The sequence below is a fragment of the Tachysurus vachellii genome, chromosome 7, assembly GCF_030014155.1.
Source record: "Tachysurus vachellii isolate PV-2020 chromosome 7, HZAU_Pvac_v1, whole genome shotgun sequence".
In the NCBI taxonomy this organism is placed as follows: domain Eukaryota; kingdom Metazoa; phylum Chordata; class Actinopteri; order Siluriformes; family Bagridae; genus Tachysurus; species Tachysurus vachellii.
Window position 1 is genome coordinate 24,595,324 of NC_083466.1, and position 15,160 is coordinate 24,610,483.

A 15,160-nucleotide genomic window follows, 5' to 3' on the forward strand; every position below is an offset into this window, starting at 1 on the left:
ACCACAGCTCGTGGCTGTCATTTCATCTGGAATTAATGAATCGCCTCAAGCAAATCTGCAGAGACGCACCGAGCTAATTTGACATTCTTTTGCGCTGAAATCTGATGGGAACGCACGGGGAGAAAGTTTCTACTTAATATACCCTAATATTCGAATATTTCTTTATAATAGTCTTTTATTGGCAGCATTTGCATAAGTGGCCCCCTGTCGGAGTTTAGTGTTTCCCTCCCGCGGATGGCTGAAGCCATTCTCTTCTTTTATATTAGCCCTGATTGAGAGGCTGAAGTGCTAAAAATGACGATCGCTGCTTATAAGGAGTCGAGAATGCCTCGGTAAACTAAAAGGTGTGCAGGGATTTCTGGCATGGTTGAATTTCGATTACATGGTGTGTGACAGGATGTCAGAGAAGGGCTGAAATGCTGGTAAAGCCTGCACAGACATTTCTGTCACGCTGTTCCTCAGGCATATGCATTAAATTAGGCAGTCACGCGTCAGCCTGGGAAACCCTTCACATGATGAAATCTGGACATTTTCTTCTATACTAACGAACAGGTTTTGAAAATCGACTGAGCGGAAAACGATGTTTATGGACATGTCTCAGTCTCAGCATCGTTCTAGTGAAGCTAAGAGAAAATTGCCTCATTTCCGGTCGACTGAATGCCATACACACATCACTTCACGCCAGTCCGTGTGCTCATTCATACAGTAAGCACTTTATCCTGATCAGGTTAGTGTGAATAGACCTTAGATTAGACTCAATCCATCAAAGGGCAACATGCACACGCTTGTTCACACACTCGTTGCAAACCTCAACAGTCGATCGGAGACGTTAGAAACTTTATTCCTTATAAACACAGCTCTTGAGTAGCTATTAGGAACAAACACCTGGTTATGATATCATTTGTTCTTCACGTTTTCTGTGAAGTCTGGAGAAAAAAGAGCTGACTTTCTTTTCTGCAATCGTGCCGAAGGTGGAGATCTGAGTCATTTTTGCATGACTGAGTAAGTGTTTCACAGTCAGCCGAAATAAATAAAAAGTCTCAGCACTAAGTAGCGCTAAAGAGTGTTATTGTTTGTGTCAAGCCTGTGAAATGGCCAAAAGTGTCATATTTGACAGTCTCGGCGGATGTTAGCATGCAATCCGCTCTCTTTAACCATTAAACATCTCAAAAACAAAAAAAAATAGTTTGCATAACTATAATATTTATTCATTAATACATTCATTCATTAATAATTTACTAGCTATTAGTTGACATAAATAAGGAGGGTTTTTTTTTTTCTTAATTTTTTAGATAAATTGACATTTTAGTTCTTTGGATAAGGTTAATAACTTCTTAAATGGGATGGACTTAGAAACATCCACAAGCCAAAGGATCCTTAAAAATAGCTAAATATACAGTATGTGTTGTTTGGCGAGTAGAATAACTGATATTATAGCTGATACGCTGTGGTCAAAATCTAAACCCAGCCCACTGTAATGTAGGAGAAAATATAGAAAACAATGTCTATGGTGTCACTATATTGTCGGCTGTTTTTAGAACATTCTTATGAGAATATGATAGGCCTCGTTAGTCAGATATGCATGGCATTGCATGTCCAAAATGTTAAACATGTAAAAAATAAATAAATAAATAAATAAATAAATAAAAAACTTCAAGTGGAAATATTTCAAATGCTCTTCATCTGCTACAGATATGTTGATGATTCAGAGCTCGGTGTTGATACGGCCATCTCAACCCCCCTCCCCTTCCCGACTCTCTCTCCCCTTTCTGATTTCGCCTTGGCCTCTAACAGCTCGTTACTGTGCAGGCTTGTAGGTGTACATGTGTGGGAGAGGGCGAATTCTGTTCACGTTAAGAATTCAAAGCTTGGACATGTCAGGTACATTTTTGTTCCCCTCTTCGATAGCCGCATAGCTGGACCCACGTTATCACAAAAGACAGAAAGCTCTAATTCAGCATGACCGTTGAATGCACATTCGCTCTGTGATTATTCATTTGTCGAAGACTTCAGCCAAGCCTGAGGAGAAAAAAACACGTCTTTTTTTGATGACGGCGTTGGATTGGAATGCGGTGTTGAGATGTGTGTGTCAGGTTTGAGAGACATAGTGATGGAAAAATGAAGTGTAAGTTTAACAAGATTTCCTGCAACAGGGCACGAATGTGGGAAGACGTGATATGTGTTTGTCAGGGAAATCAGTGTTGGAGGATTATTTATTTAAATGTGACACCAATTAATATGCAGTTTAATACTGATATTGGCGTAACAGTATATGCTAAATACACATGGAAAACAGCTGCATTTGATGCCTCGCTGTCTTATAAGTCAGTTATGACAGTGCTTCGATATGTACAGAAATGGTACACCACTACATTGTCAGTTCATTAAAATCCACCAGCGATCGGTAGTCCGGTAAGCAAGACAGAATAAAATATTGTTGAGGAAAGCAAAGTGAATATTGTGTGACTAGTACACCACAACTCTGCTCTTACTGCACCCCTGAGTAAGGCTGTTAACCCTCATCTGCACAATGGTATAAATGTAAATATGTAATGCCCTTTCACCTTGGTAAGTCATGCTGGATGAGATCCTGTAACAAATGCTGTAAAAGTATCAGCTCTTACCTTCCCCCCAACCCAAACATCCCCACCACAAACATTGTCCAATGGGAATCAATGGGTACATGGATTGTCCAATGGAAAACATCGTATATGTACATTGTCCAAAGAGAACTAATGGGTAAATGGATTGTCCAATGGGAACCATTGTATATGTACAATGTCCTATGGAAACATGCATTGTCCATTGAAAATCAATGGATATACCCAGTGTCCAGTGGGAACCAGTGGATACTTGCATTGGCCAGTGAAAATCAGTGGATACATTTAATGTCCAATGGAAGTCAATGTATATGTTCATTGTATAATGGAAACCAATGTATACATGGATTGTCCAATGGAAAACCTTGTATATGTACATTGTCCAAAGAGAGCTAATGGATACATGGATTGTCCAATGGGAACCATTGAATATGTATATTGTCCAATGGAAACCAGTGGATACATGGATTGTCCATTGAAAATCAATGGATATACCCAGTGTCCAGTGCGAACCAGTGGATACTTGCATTGGCCAGTAAAAATCAGTGGATACATTTAATGTCCAATGGAAGTCAATGTATATGTTCATTGTATAATGGAAACCAATGTATACATGGATTGTCCAATGGAAAACCTTGTATATGTACATTGTCCAAAGAGAACTAATGGATACATGGATTGTCCAATGGGAACCATTGAATATGTACAATGTCCAATGGAAACCAGTGGATACATGGATTGTCCAATGGGAACCAGTGGATACATGGATTGTCCAATGGGAACCATTGAATATGTATATTGTCCAATGGAAACCAGTGGATACATGGATTGTCCATTGAAAATCAATGGATATACCCAGTGTCCAGTGGGAACCAGTGGATACTTGCATTGGCCAGTAAAAATCAATGTATATGTTCATTGTATAATGGAAACCAATGTATACAAGCATTTTCCAAACCCACTTAGCCTCATTTTCAGTGCTGCTGGTTACGCATGATTCATTCTGGCTCGATTGACACTAGTTCATGTTTTCAACCAGTGAAGCAAACAAACCAACGGGTTAAGTAATAGAATGCAAGAAGTCCAGGTTAGAGTCCATGTTAAAGTAAGTGTGACTGCTGAAAGGTGAGTGTCATGAGTAATCATTGATTGTGGTGATGTCACAGGCTGAGGATGATGGGAGTTGTAGTCTGGAAATTAAAGTAATACATTATATCTATTGAGCCAAAGTTTTATGCATCAGTATCATACAAGGTTGGAGGAGCTTTACACACGGTTTCCGTAGTGTGCATATGTGTGTGTGTGTGTGTGTGTATGAGACATCACTGGCATGACGATTATCATGAGAACTCTATCATCTTTTCCCTTTTTTTTTTTTTTTCTGCAGTGATTATGTTCAGTGTGTACCAGGTGTCCTTGCAAAGTCTGATGTAATTCTGTTTTTTTTTTTATTTTATTTTATTCAGCCTGAGTCTTTGTGTGCAATTCCACAGAGGTGTATCTTGATCCATTCAAAGCTGCTTTTCTGAATAATTCTGCTTTAATTCTGGTTTTTTTTTTTTTTTTTTATTCAGCTTGGGTCTTTGTGTACTGTTCCACTGAGGCAAGTCTAGATCCATTCAAAGTTGCTTTTTTTTTTTTTTTTTTAAAACCCATTTTTACCCATTTTTTAAAAAAAAAAAATCACAAAACATGCTTATTAAGTGCTATTTCTAACAAAAATAGCTTATTTGTTTACTATTGTATTTCTTCGACGTCTCCATTTGTTGTCTTTGTGGAAATGCGACCCGGTTGATTGGAACGTTCTTGCCAGTTTGAAGAAAGACGTGAAGTTTTGCTAATGCATCTTAAGACATAGCATGAAATTGACTGGGCTTTTGATTTTGGCTAAAGTGAAAGTTTTAACATGCTTATTCTATGAAGTAGACCTGTTGAAATGAAGTTTAATATGTACTAAAAAAAAAAAAAAAGTGGACAGATTTAGTGGACAGATGAAGGTGGACAAGAATTGGGCAAAATAAACCAATAACAACATCCTTTCTGCACAAACAATGAATGCCTGGTCATTCACTGTTCAGTGTTGCCATGGATACTGAATTGACTTGCATCACTGTAGAAAATCATTTTTACATTTTTATTTACAATACAGGGATAGATTAGAGTCAAATTTCTGACTCGAGATCATGAAAGCAAGAGTCAAGCCAAGGATCTGAATCGAGCGAGGCAGAGTCGACTCAGAGTAAGTGAATCGAGTGAGGCAGTGTTGAATGTGAGGTTAAGGTCAAGTGAGGCAGAAATAACTTCTGGATCTGGATTAATTGAGTCAGTGTTGAATCAGAGGATCTGGATCAATTGAGGCAGAACTGAAACTCGGGATCCTGATCAAGTGAAGCACTGTTGAATCTGAGGATCTGGTTCGACTGAATTGAACATGGTGATCTAGATCCAGTGAGTAAGATTAGAATCTAAGAATTCAAGTCATGCATCGTTGATGATTAGAGATTAATCTGAGAATGCAGATCAAGCAAAACACAGTAGGATCTGAAGATTTAGATCAGAGTCAAATCCATGGCTCTAGATCAAGCAGTGCAGGGTTGAATACAAGGATCTATAGCAAACTAGGCTTGGAAACTAATTGGATCCAGTGATCTACTTCAAGCAAAGCAGAATGAGATCTTAGCTTCTAGATAAAGTGAGACAGAGTCGATCCTGATGATCTACCTTACATGAGGCTGATTTGAATACAAGGATCTAACTCAGATGAGACAATGTTGAAAATCAGTAGATTGAATATAATTATTTACAAATGACAAAACAAAAACCTTTTCAGATGCTTTAACCTTCCTCATTGCTGTGAATCCCAAAGTCAGATCCTGCTCCTGGAAGTCCTTAGAATTTGTTAGAGAAGATACCCAAACAAACAGTATCATAAAGACCAGGGAAGTTTCAGAACAGCTCCAGGGTCTACATTTACAGCATTTGGTTGATGCCCTTATCTAGAGCAAATTACACATGTCTTATTTTACCTTGCTCGTGGATCCAGGGGTAGCAGTGATGGGATTTGAAAACACAACCTTTTGGTCCAACATTCTGAGCACTAAGCTACCATTTCCACCACCTTTTAGGTGAAATATCAGTCAAGGTTTGGTTAAAACGTAACAAAAACGTCTACATCTCTACATGTTCAGTTTTCATGTATAGATGCCTCTGATTGTTATTATTTATTAATAATACAGTTCTCCGTAAACCCTCGTAGTGAATCAGCGAATTATTTTCTACAGCACAGACTTCATCAGATATGATGTGGTGTAGCAGATCATTTTAAAGGAACGTGTAAAAAATAGTTCCACATGTTAAACTTATGCATTTGTTATAGATTTTTTTTAGTTCAGTATTAGACCTATGTTCAGCCTCACCTCTGCTTACTTACAGCATCATATCGTCGCTGTCAAGCGGAATCCTCGTATCTCCAAAACCGTTATTTTTCAGGAAATTAAAAAAAACGCTGTACCTTATCTGCAGTGCACAGGGTTTAGTCCGCGTTGCAGTGGATTGTCTTGCGCTAAATTCCTGTCCTCAGACGAGCACCAGAACTAGCGGGGGTCAAGATTTTTTTTTCTTTGAGCCCAGTGTTTTGAAGACATTTACCTCAGAAGACGTGTTGATTCGTTGCGACTCTTCTTGAGGAGAAATATGACGTGAAGCTCTCCACCGGAGTGAGGAAGAGGTGGACAGTTGAAGTGTCCAATGGAGTTATGAGATTTGCGCTCAAGCTATTTTCAAGACTTTAGATTGGTTAATAACTTGTAAAAATAACAGACCCACGTGAGGACTGACCAATAGCATCGATATGTGAAAAAATATGAAATTGACCAAATTTGGACATACGAGGTTTCCGCCCGACAGCGACGATATCTCCATTCATTGAGATGGAATCATTTTGTCTATCTACTGGTGCCATCACTGAGTCCAAGCTGTATATACTGTACTGTAGGGCAACGATCATTTAGACATAGTATATGGGTTGAATAGTTTATACAAAAGTATTGTTTATGAGGTTGTGTGTCTAAAATTCAGTTAGAGCTTTGAAAGAATTAATTTATTCCCCATTTTCTTCAGTTTATGTAATGAACTCTGTTCACCGGTTGCTCTGATCTGTCTGTGATTCGTGGCCTCGGTGTACAGCACAGCCGTTTCCCTGAAGAACACTCATACACAATGTTCCGTTTGGATTCATAACCTTGAGACCAGTGCATTTTCACTCAGCGGCGTTCTTTTAGAGCCTTGAACACCCTTCGACGCCCCCGCGCTCGGCCTTTTTCTTATTGCTCCCACTCAGCATGCGCTCATTCTTTACCTCTGCACCTCATTCTCTCTCTCCGTTCTCTACAGCCGCTTCACTTCTCCTCACTGTACTCACAATCATGTTTATTTACACGTGGTGTTATGAAAGATATGATGGATGTCTTGATGAATTGTTGTCTGGTTATACGGGAGATCTGGACTCACAATGTTTATGCAAAGGATGGAGACACATTGGGGAAAGATTGGTAATTAAATGCTAATCATATGGGGAGTTGTGTTTTGCATCAAATTATCGCTAACCTGTTATTAACGCCACTTTGGAAAAATGATGATGCACATCTAGATGTTTAGATAGCGTCCTTTTTTTTACTGCAGGATGCTTTATATATTCGAATCATGCCGGGATTCTTTTTTCACTTCATCCTATATCCTTTATTGTAAGTGCAGTAATCCTAATCATTTCTGCTTTGACATTAGCATGATAGACACCAGCTATCTTTTTACATGATTAGCAAAAGCGTGTGTTTTGGTTTGGACTTGTACTTTAAGTACCCTTGATGAACTGTTTTGGGTTTTTTCCAAGTGTGTAACCTTAACCTTTAAAGTTTGAGGGTCAAAAACATGAATTCGCATGTGCATGTAAGAGCCTGTTGGTCATTTTTCTCTTCCTGTTTTTGGTGTGAAGCATTAGAAAATAGGTCAGTGATGAGGCATCTGTGTGTGTGTGTGTGTGTGTGTGTGTTTTTGTATGTGTGATTTATTGTGCTGAACGCAGGATCTTGGCCACTGCAGGAGCTCACATGAACATCCCAGTGGACCTGAGGACTCTGAGAGCGGTGCGAGTCCTGAGGCCTCTCAAACTTGTCTCAGGAATTCCCAGTAAGTGTCTCAGATTTTTTTTTATAATGAACTGTATTCCTCAAGAGATCCTAAGAAGAAAAATAGAATACATGTACAACAATAAACTGTTAAAATATAGTATTTAAGTATGGTTCCCATCAAACTCTTGACACTGTCTTGACCAAACATCACACCTGTACACAAAAATAACAGGAGTTATGAAATGCACCATAGATTTACTGTCTTATAGATTATCTTTACCAGCTGTAAAGTGTTGGTAGAAACTGAAATCAAGCATCGCGTTAGTTCTGTCAGGCCACGTCGTCAAGCGTCGTCATGCGTGCATCAGCTGTTAATCGGCTGTCCACGATGCTCACCAATCCTGTTACGACATCCATATTACCCGACCATTTAAATTCCCATTCATTGAGCCGCTTTCTAGCGCGTCGCTACTGCTGCGACTTAAACTCCCTCCTCCAACCCCGACTCCACCATGCCGGAACCCGTGTTCGTCGTACCAGTTTACGTCATAAATCTCCACATATTTTTCTCTTTCTCTCTCCCTCTCTCCCTCTAATTATTTAATTATTTATTTATCCATTTATTCATTTTTTTTTCATTTGCCAAAAAAACCCAAAAAAAACTCTATGCATGATTAGCGGTTCTGTTATACGGGGGGTTTATTCTATTTTCTAGTTGCTGCTCTCCCCGCTCGTCCCATGCATGCGCACGGACGGGCACGTGGATTCCTGCCCAGAACAGAACCATACCGCCAACACTAACTGTATGCTATCGTCTAATAAATTCTCATTTGACAAAGTGGTCCTGAGAGAATTAGAGCTAAAGCTACTAATCTCAACATAATAGACGTTAGACCTTCTCACACATTTAGCAGTCAGTTAAGTCTAGTTATGATGAAGTTAGTTAAGTATGATCTAGCAGTTTGACAAGCTAAGCCAGTTGTTCAGCAGCTACAATACTAGCTGGTGATGAACTAGTTAACTGTAAGTTAAGAGTCTTGGTTTATTGAAGTCTTTCTGGCTCAGAGATCCCAGAAAGCAGCCACAGCTCAGTATGATCTCAGTTGCAGTTAGAAGCTAGGCTCAAGATTTTATTAGATTTTGGAAAAACTCCTTTTCTGCCTGTCCATGTATGAGGTTTTATATGTCCAATATGCTGATTTTCAGGAAAAAAAAACAAGCTCAGATTTATTTGGCTAAAACAGAAAGCTGTACAACGGGAATCGACTTTTTTTAACGGGTTTAACACAAATCCTTGGTGCGTACCTCAAACTAGCCGTCTGAATCCTGAGCATGTGCTTCAATCGAGTTTTCGAATGAATCCTGAGCGTCCTGAGGAATTCTCTCGCTGAGCTCATTCTCTGGTTTCTTTCATTAATAACAATTACATCCTGCTCACTATAAATAGCCCACCTTAGAATATCTTATCATTGATCTTCATAATAAGCCAGCCACCTTCATCAGCGGCCACACCAAACACAGGAGCTAGTGTCTTTGACTTTCAGGCTGTAATTGCATAGTGTCTTCATGAATAAATTACCTCATGATGTGTGAAATGACTTTGCGACTCTATTGGTGTTTCAAAAGACTCACGAAATCTAACTCAAGTCAATATTTGGTGCATCGGAATTGCCGTCGCATTAATTGCTAGTTGCGTTTTTATTCCAAACATCTCAGACAACTGGATCCCAATGACTGTCTATTTCTGCTATAATGTAAATGATAAGAAAAACTTGTCTTGTTGTCATTTTAATGCCACTCTAAATGAATTAAAGGTATGAGATTAATTCATTTGTCGATCTTTATTTCATTAGAAATATAAAAGAATATATGTATTCATTGGCAAACAATGTCGTGTTGTGAGATCTTCTCGATAGTAATATTTTGTTATTTTCTCTATAACAGTACACCGTGCTGTTTTAATACTTACATCATCGTGACATGGGTCATATAACCAGAAAGCAATCACGAGTTTATCTAAAAATGGTCCATTCATTTGTTTTATAAATACTATTTGGAAGATAATTGGACAGATGTTTGGAAACCTCTACTGTGCCCTTTATAAATAAAACTATTATTATAAGTAATTAGTATCGTAAATAATATCGTTTGTATTATAGATCGTTGCAATTATTATCCGTCCTAACACGGATTTTTTTCAGTGATGTCGAAGTAACAGTTCCGTGTGTAACCTCAGGTTTGCAGATCGTCCTCAAGTCCATCATCAAGGCGATGGTTCCTCTGCTGCAGATCGGCCTGCTGTTGTTCTTCGCTATCCTGATGTTCGCTATCATAGGCCTGGAGTTCTACAGCGGCAAGCTGCACCACACCTGCCTTCCCCAGCCCGACATCCTCGGTTAGGGACGTTTAACTCACAGTAATGATAAACTCTGATAAAGTCTAGTGTGAGATTTGCACCTCTTTGGTGTAAATGTAGGAAATTTTTCAGTGTTGTGTTGTGAGATTTTTTTGGGGGGGGGTTTTGGGTGTTTGTATTGCCATCAGATAACGAGACAGTGGACTCCTCTGAAGTGGAGTTTGCCTGCGGCGTGCGAAGGTGTCCGGAGAAATACGACTGTAACGGCACATGGATCGGGCCCAATGACGGCATCACTCAGTTCGACAACATCCTCTTTGCAGTCCTCACAGTGTTCCAGTGCATCACCATGGAGGGCTGGACTGCTGTTCTCTACAACGTAAGCTTGCATCACTTCAACTTAAACCTACAGCACTTAAAGCAAGATAAAGTCTGAATGAAAGGTTCGCGTGCATGCACATGCACTACACGCGTGCATAACTTCACACCTCAGGTTTTGTTAGATAATTAATTTATTGACTTCTGTTGTATCTAGACTTACTTAAGTCCAAGCATAATATAATAAGAGGATAGAAAATACGGACTGAAACAGCATGTTACTCCTAATACACCTGCCTTAAATGTAAAATCAAATATATTTTAGACAAATATACTAATATATAAGAAAGAAAGAAATATCTAATACTAACTGAAATCAATACCTTAGACTAGTCTTCAGTAATGAGTTGTGATTATACGGCATTAGGGCTGATTAGCATAAACAGGATGTGGAAAGGATACTACTTATTCATTCAGTATAAAAGTGAAGAAATTGTCTCATAGTTCAAAGGTTAAAATTGACATTCTCCTGCGTCAGGCAAGAGCTCCACCAACCCTTCATGTAGCATGTAATCTGTAGGTACATCTTGTCATAGGATTTTCTGTCAAACAACACCAGAGACGCCTCTGACGCCTGACTACTAACCCGCTTTGCAACTTTAAAAAGATTCTGTTCAATAAACTCACTCACTCACTCATTTTCTACCGCTTATCCGAACTACCTCGGGTCACGGGGAGCCTGTGCCTATCTCAGGCGTCATCGGGCATTGAGGCAGGATACACCCTGGACGGAGTGCCAACCCATCGCAGGGCACACACACACTCTCATTCACTCACGCAATCACACACTACAGGCAATTTTCCAGAGATGCCAATCAACCTACCATGCATGTCTTTGGACTGAGGGAGGAAACCGGAGTACCCGGAGGAAACCCCCGAGGCACGGGGAGAACATGCAAACTCCACACACACAAGGTGGAGGCGGGAATCGAACCCCCAACCCTGGAGGTGTGAGGCGAACGTGCTAACCACTAAGCCACCGTGCCCCCCGTTTTAAATCCTTACTACATGTAATTCTGATTAAAGTCCAGCTTTATCTCCTAATAAATCAAATAGAGAGTTAAACGAGTGTGAATGCTGTGATTGGATGAAGCGATGCTATACAAACCATTTCCATCATTTGGCAGACGCCCTTTTCCAGAGTGGCTCACGTTTAATCTCGTTTTATACAAATGAGCAATTATGGGTTAAGGGCCTTGCTCAGGGGCCCAGCAGTGGTAGCTTGGTGGACCTGGGATTTGAATCAGTAGTCCAACACCTTAACCACTGCGCTACCATTATTTTATTTTATTTATTTTTACAGCATTTAGCAGACACCCTTATCCAGAGTGACTTACATTTTATCTATTTATTTATTTATTTATTTATTTTTTTTTTTTTTTACAACTGAGCAATTGAGGGTTAAGGGCCTTGCTCAGGGGCCCAGCAGTGGCACCTTGGTGGACGTAGGAATCGAACTCACAACCATCCGATTGGTAGCCCAACACCTTACCCACTAGGCTACCACATCCCCCACATACCACATCGCCACCCCCCACCCCCAACCTAACATAAACAAAAGAAGGCATGACGCCTTCTCAGTGTTTAGTGTGACCGGAGTTGTGTGATAAAATGTCAGTTAGAGATCATTCGATAGTGTGATACGAGCGGTTCTTGTACGACCTTGCTATGTTTTTAGCATTTACCGTTTTGGACGTTCCATCAGATTCCAAAAATTAGGCTAATCGTCCCTCTGTTGTCCCATATGTCCTTAAACTAATGAGATGTCCCATGTGGAATTTTCAGCCAACAAATGCACTTTTTTTTTTTTTTTTCCTCAGGTCCGGGTTATAAATAAATATAAATTAGTCAAGATAAAAGAGATAAAAGATCAAGTTTCTGATAAACGCGTATTTATTCTACAGATCTACATATACTGTATCTCTGTGAATGGCTCTTAGATATAAAGTATATCAATATTTTTATATAATAAAAAGAATCATGTTACTAAAGTTCAGCGTGCTGATGATGTTTGTTTATGAGGGAGAAAGAGCTGTTATGCTGTCAGGAGACCTACACCAACACAGGTTCATCAGACTCACTGTGTGAGGGTGGATGAATCTTTTTGTTCTGATTACACTGAATTTCAACTCTGTTTCATGTTTAAACCACAAACTACTGTACTGCTTTACTGTACTGTACTCCACACCATTTTTTATAACATTGCAGCAGATGTCTGATAGTCTAACAAACAACACGAGAAAAAAAAATGACGTAATTTAAGAGATAATGTTTGTGGGAATTATTCAATATTTTCTTAAATAGCCTCGGTCTGGGGATTTTTTTGGCTTCGGCTGTTTTGGACTGTCCGTCGGCTTCGTGAAAGTAGGCCAATTACGCGTCTGTTGTCCGATATGTCCTCAGACTAATGATGCGCTGGGTCCCACGTGGAACTGGATCTACTTCATTCCTCTCATCATTATTGGCTCATTCTTCGTGCTGAACCTGGTTCTTGGTGTCCTTTCAGGGTGAGAAGCTTACAGAACATATTCCTATTTCTCATATTTATTTATTTATATATAGTTTGAACAATGTCTATGTCAGAAAAGCAACCAGAAGGTCAGAGGTAACTCTCAAACTCAAAATCATGGTGCTACCACCAGCATGCTTCAAAGTGATGCTGCTCGTTGGGTTGCCAAAAAGTTCAGAAAAGCACTTTCCACGTTTTTGCTGCATCAAGCTACATGCAGGATTTCCTACAGTATATATGGCCGCTCTTTTATAAAGTGCAGCTCTAATCGTGTCCTATGACCAGTTTAAATTATTTGAGCTGTTGCTTTCTGTACAAACGTCCTTCACAGCTTCTTGGTTGCTTCTCTGACTAATTCCCTCTGTAAACAGTCAGGTAAATAGCCTGCTTTGGGCAATACGGAAAAGATTATGGTGACCGAAATCTTATGCAAGCCAATGTACTGTATACCCTTGTGCACAACAGTATTTTTGTAGCCCTCATAATACAGTATCTCGGGTGTGAGAGAGAATACTGTATATGAGACATTTAGAGAAAGATAAAATGTGCTGTCAATGTCCAGTAATAGCACGTCGTCAATAAAGCTAAACTCCCTTCCCGCTGCTCATTTTTTCAAATCTTACGTGTTTGTTTGACCGCTGTCCTGGTTGTTGATGTGTGTTCTGTTCCTCATAGTGAATTTGCTAAAGAAAGGGAGCGTGTGGAGAACCGGCGAGCCTTCATGAAGCTTAGACGGCAGCAGCAGGTGGAGAGGGAGCTTAACGGCTATCGCGCATGGATTGATCGAGCAGGTACGTTTTTTGTTATTTATCTTATTTCCTATTATATACAGCTATAGCGGCTCATATAGCCGATAAAGTTTCATTACTTCCAAAAGCCCAGACAGTAGACAAACGAATCAACAAAATAGTTATGGAAACTATTGTTTTGTGTTGCGTTGTCTATTATTTTCAAATAATGTACACTTGTAGAGAGCAAACCAATAGGCCAGGGGTAACATACAACCTGGTGCTACCATCATCCTGTTTCTGCGTGTTCTCGGGATGATGAGCAAACTATCTTACTTTGGACGCGAGCAAAGACGTTCACATCTCATTCACACTTATTTTAGCTACAAAGATGTTTAGTATGATTAGGGATGACCACAGGACTGTGTTTATGATTACAGCAGCAGCTCTTTAAATACATCTATATCTACAGCATCTACAGTATATCAGATGAAATTACCCAAGTATTTGATTTACGCTGATGTAGTGAACCAATGACTGAATCAATTAATCAGTGAATCACTGAGTCAATCAGTCCTGTGAAAGTGAGTCGTATGATCTCCCACTACTCCGAGTTTACTGAGTGTGAACCTCTGAGTTCTGCTAAAAGGCCTCCCAGTTTTGTTGCCCACGCCACCCCTGGTACGACTCGATCCTACCTCCCACCTGAGTTGAGCGAGCAGGTAAGCGGCAGTGTGTGGAAACACAGCAGCTCTGTGAAGCCTCTGCTCTTCTGTAGGAGCTGCATGGCAAACTCACTCTCCCACGCAGATAAGGGTTAGCAAAGAGGTGAGCTTGACTCACAGACTGGAGTGTGCGAGTGTGTGTGTGTGTGTGCGTGCGTGTGTGTGTGTGTGTGTGTGTGTGAGACACCCGCTCTGTGTAGTCATTGTTTTCTGCAGTGCATGGGATCAGTTTTAAGTACCATACTGGTACAGAGAACTTTAATCAGTCTCAAATGACGAACTCCAAACACGAGGCTCTTTGGCATTTCACTTTGACACTGTTCACTATTCAAATGGTTTGTGCTTAGTGTAATTCCTTTTCTTTTCTCTTCCTCTCCACAGAGGAAGTGATGCTCGCTGAGGAGAATAAAAACTCAGGAAGGTCTGCATTAGAGGGTATGAGGTCCTTCTTTATCATTCAGTCATCTAGAGTGTTAATGTGCCTATTGGTTCAATGCACACACACACACACAGACACACACACATACTGTACACACACACGGTTTACAACCAATAAACAAATACACATAAGTGTGCATCTCCAGTTAAATTACTCCTGTGCTGTAAAAAGCTTTACTACATTTATCCTAGCACTGAGACACATCGTCCTGACAGTGCTATTAATTTTACCCTTTGAGTCGTTCTATATTTATTCTCTAAAAGGTTCGCCTGACTTTCCTCTCCCTTGAGTATTCACTG

At 39.9% G+C, this 15,160-nt stretch overlaps 1 protein-coding gene across 1 annotated transcript in view; it reads left to right on the forward strand.

Annotated features, from left to right (window-relative positions):
* The window catches only part of cacna1eb (calcium channel, voltage-dependent, R type, alpha 1E subunit b), a 72,965-nt gene that overhangs the window by 7,736 nt on the left and 50,069 nt on the right, over positions 1-15,160 (forward strand). Inside the window, exons 3-8 of the mRNA XM_060875088.1 lie at positions 7,681-7,784; positions 9,963-10,121; positions 10,271-10,461; positions 12,864-12,967; positions 13,645-13,760; positions 14,804-14,857. Of these exons, the coding sequence (XP_060731071.1) occupies positions 7,681-7,784; positions 9,963-10,121; positions 10,271-10,461; positions 12,864-12,967; positions 13,645-13,760; positions 14,804-14,857 (728 nt within the window). The remainder of the gene's footprint in view (positions 1-7,680; positions 7,785-9,962; positions 10,122-10,270; positions 10,462-12,863; positions 12,968-13,644; positions 13,761-14,803; positions 14,858-15,160) is intronic.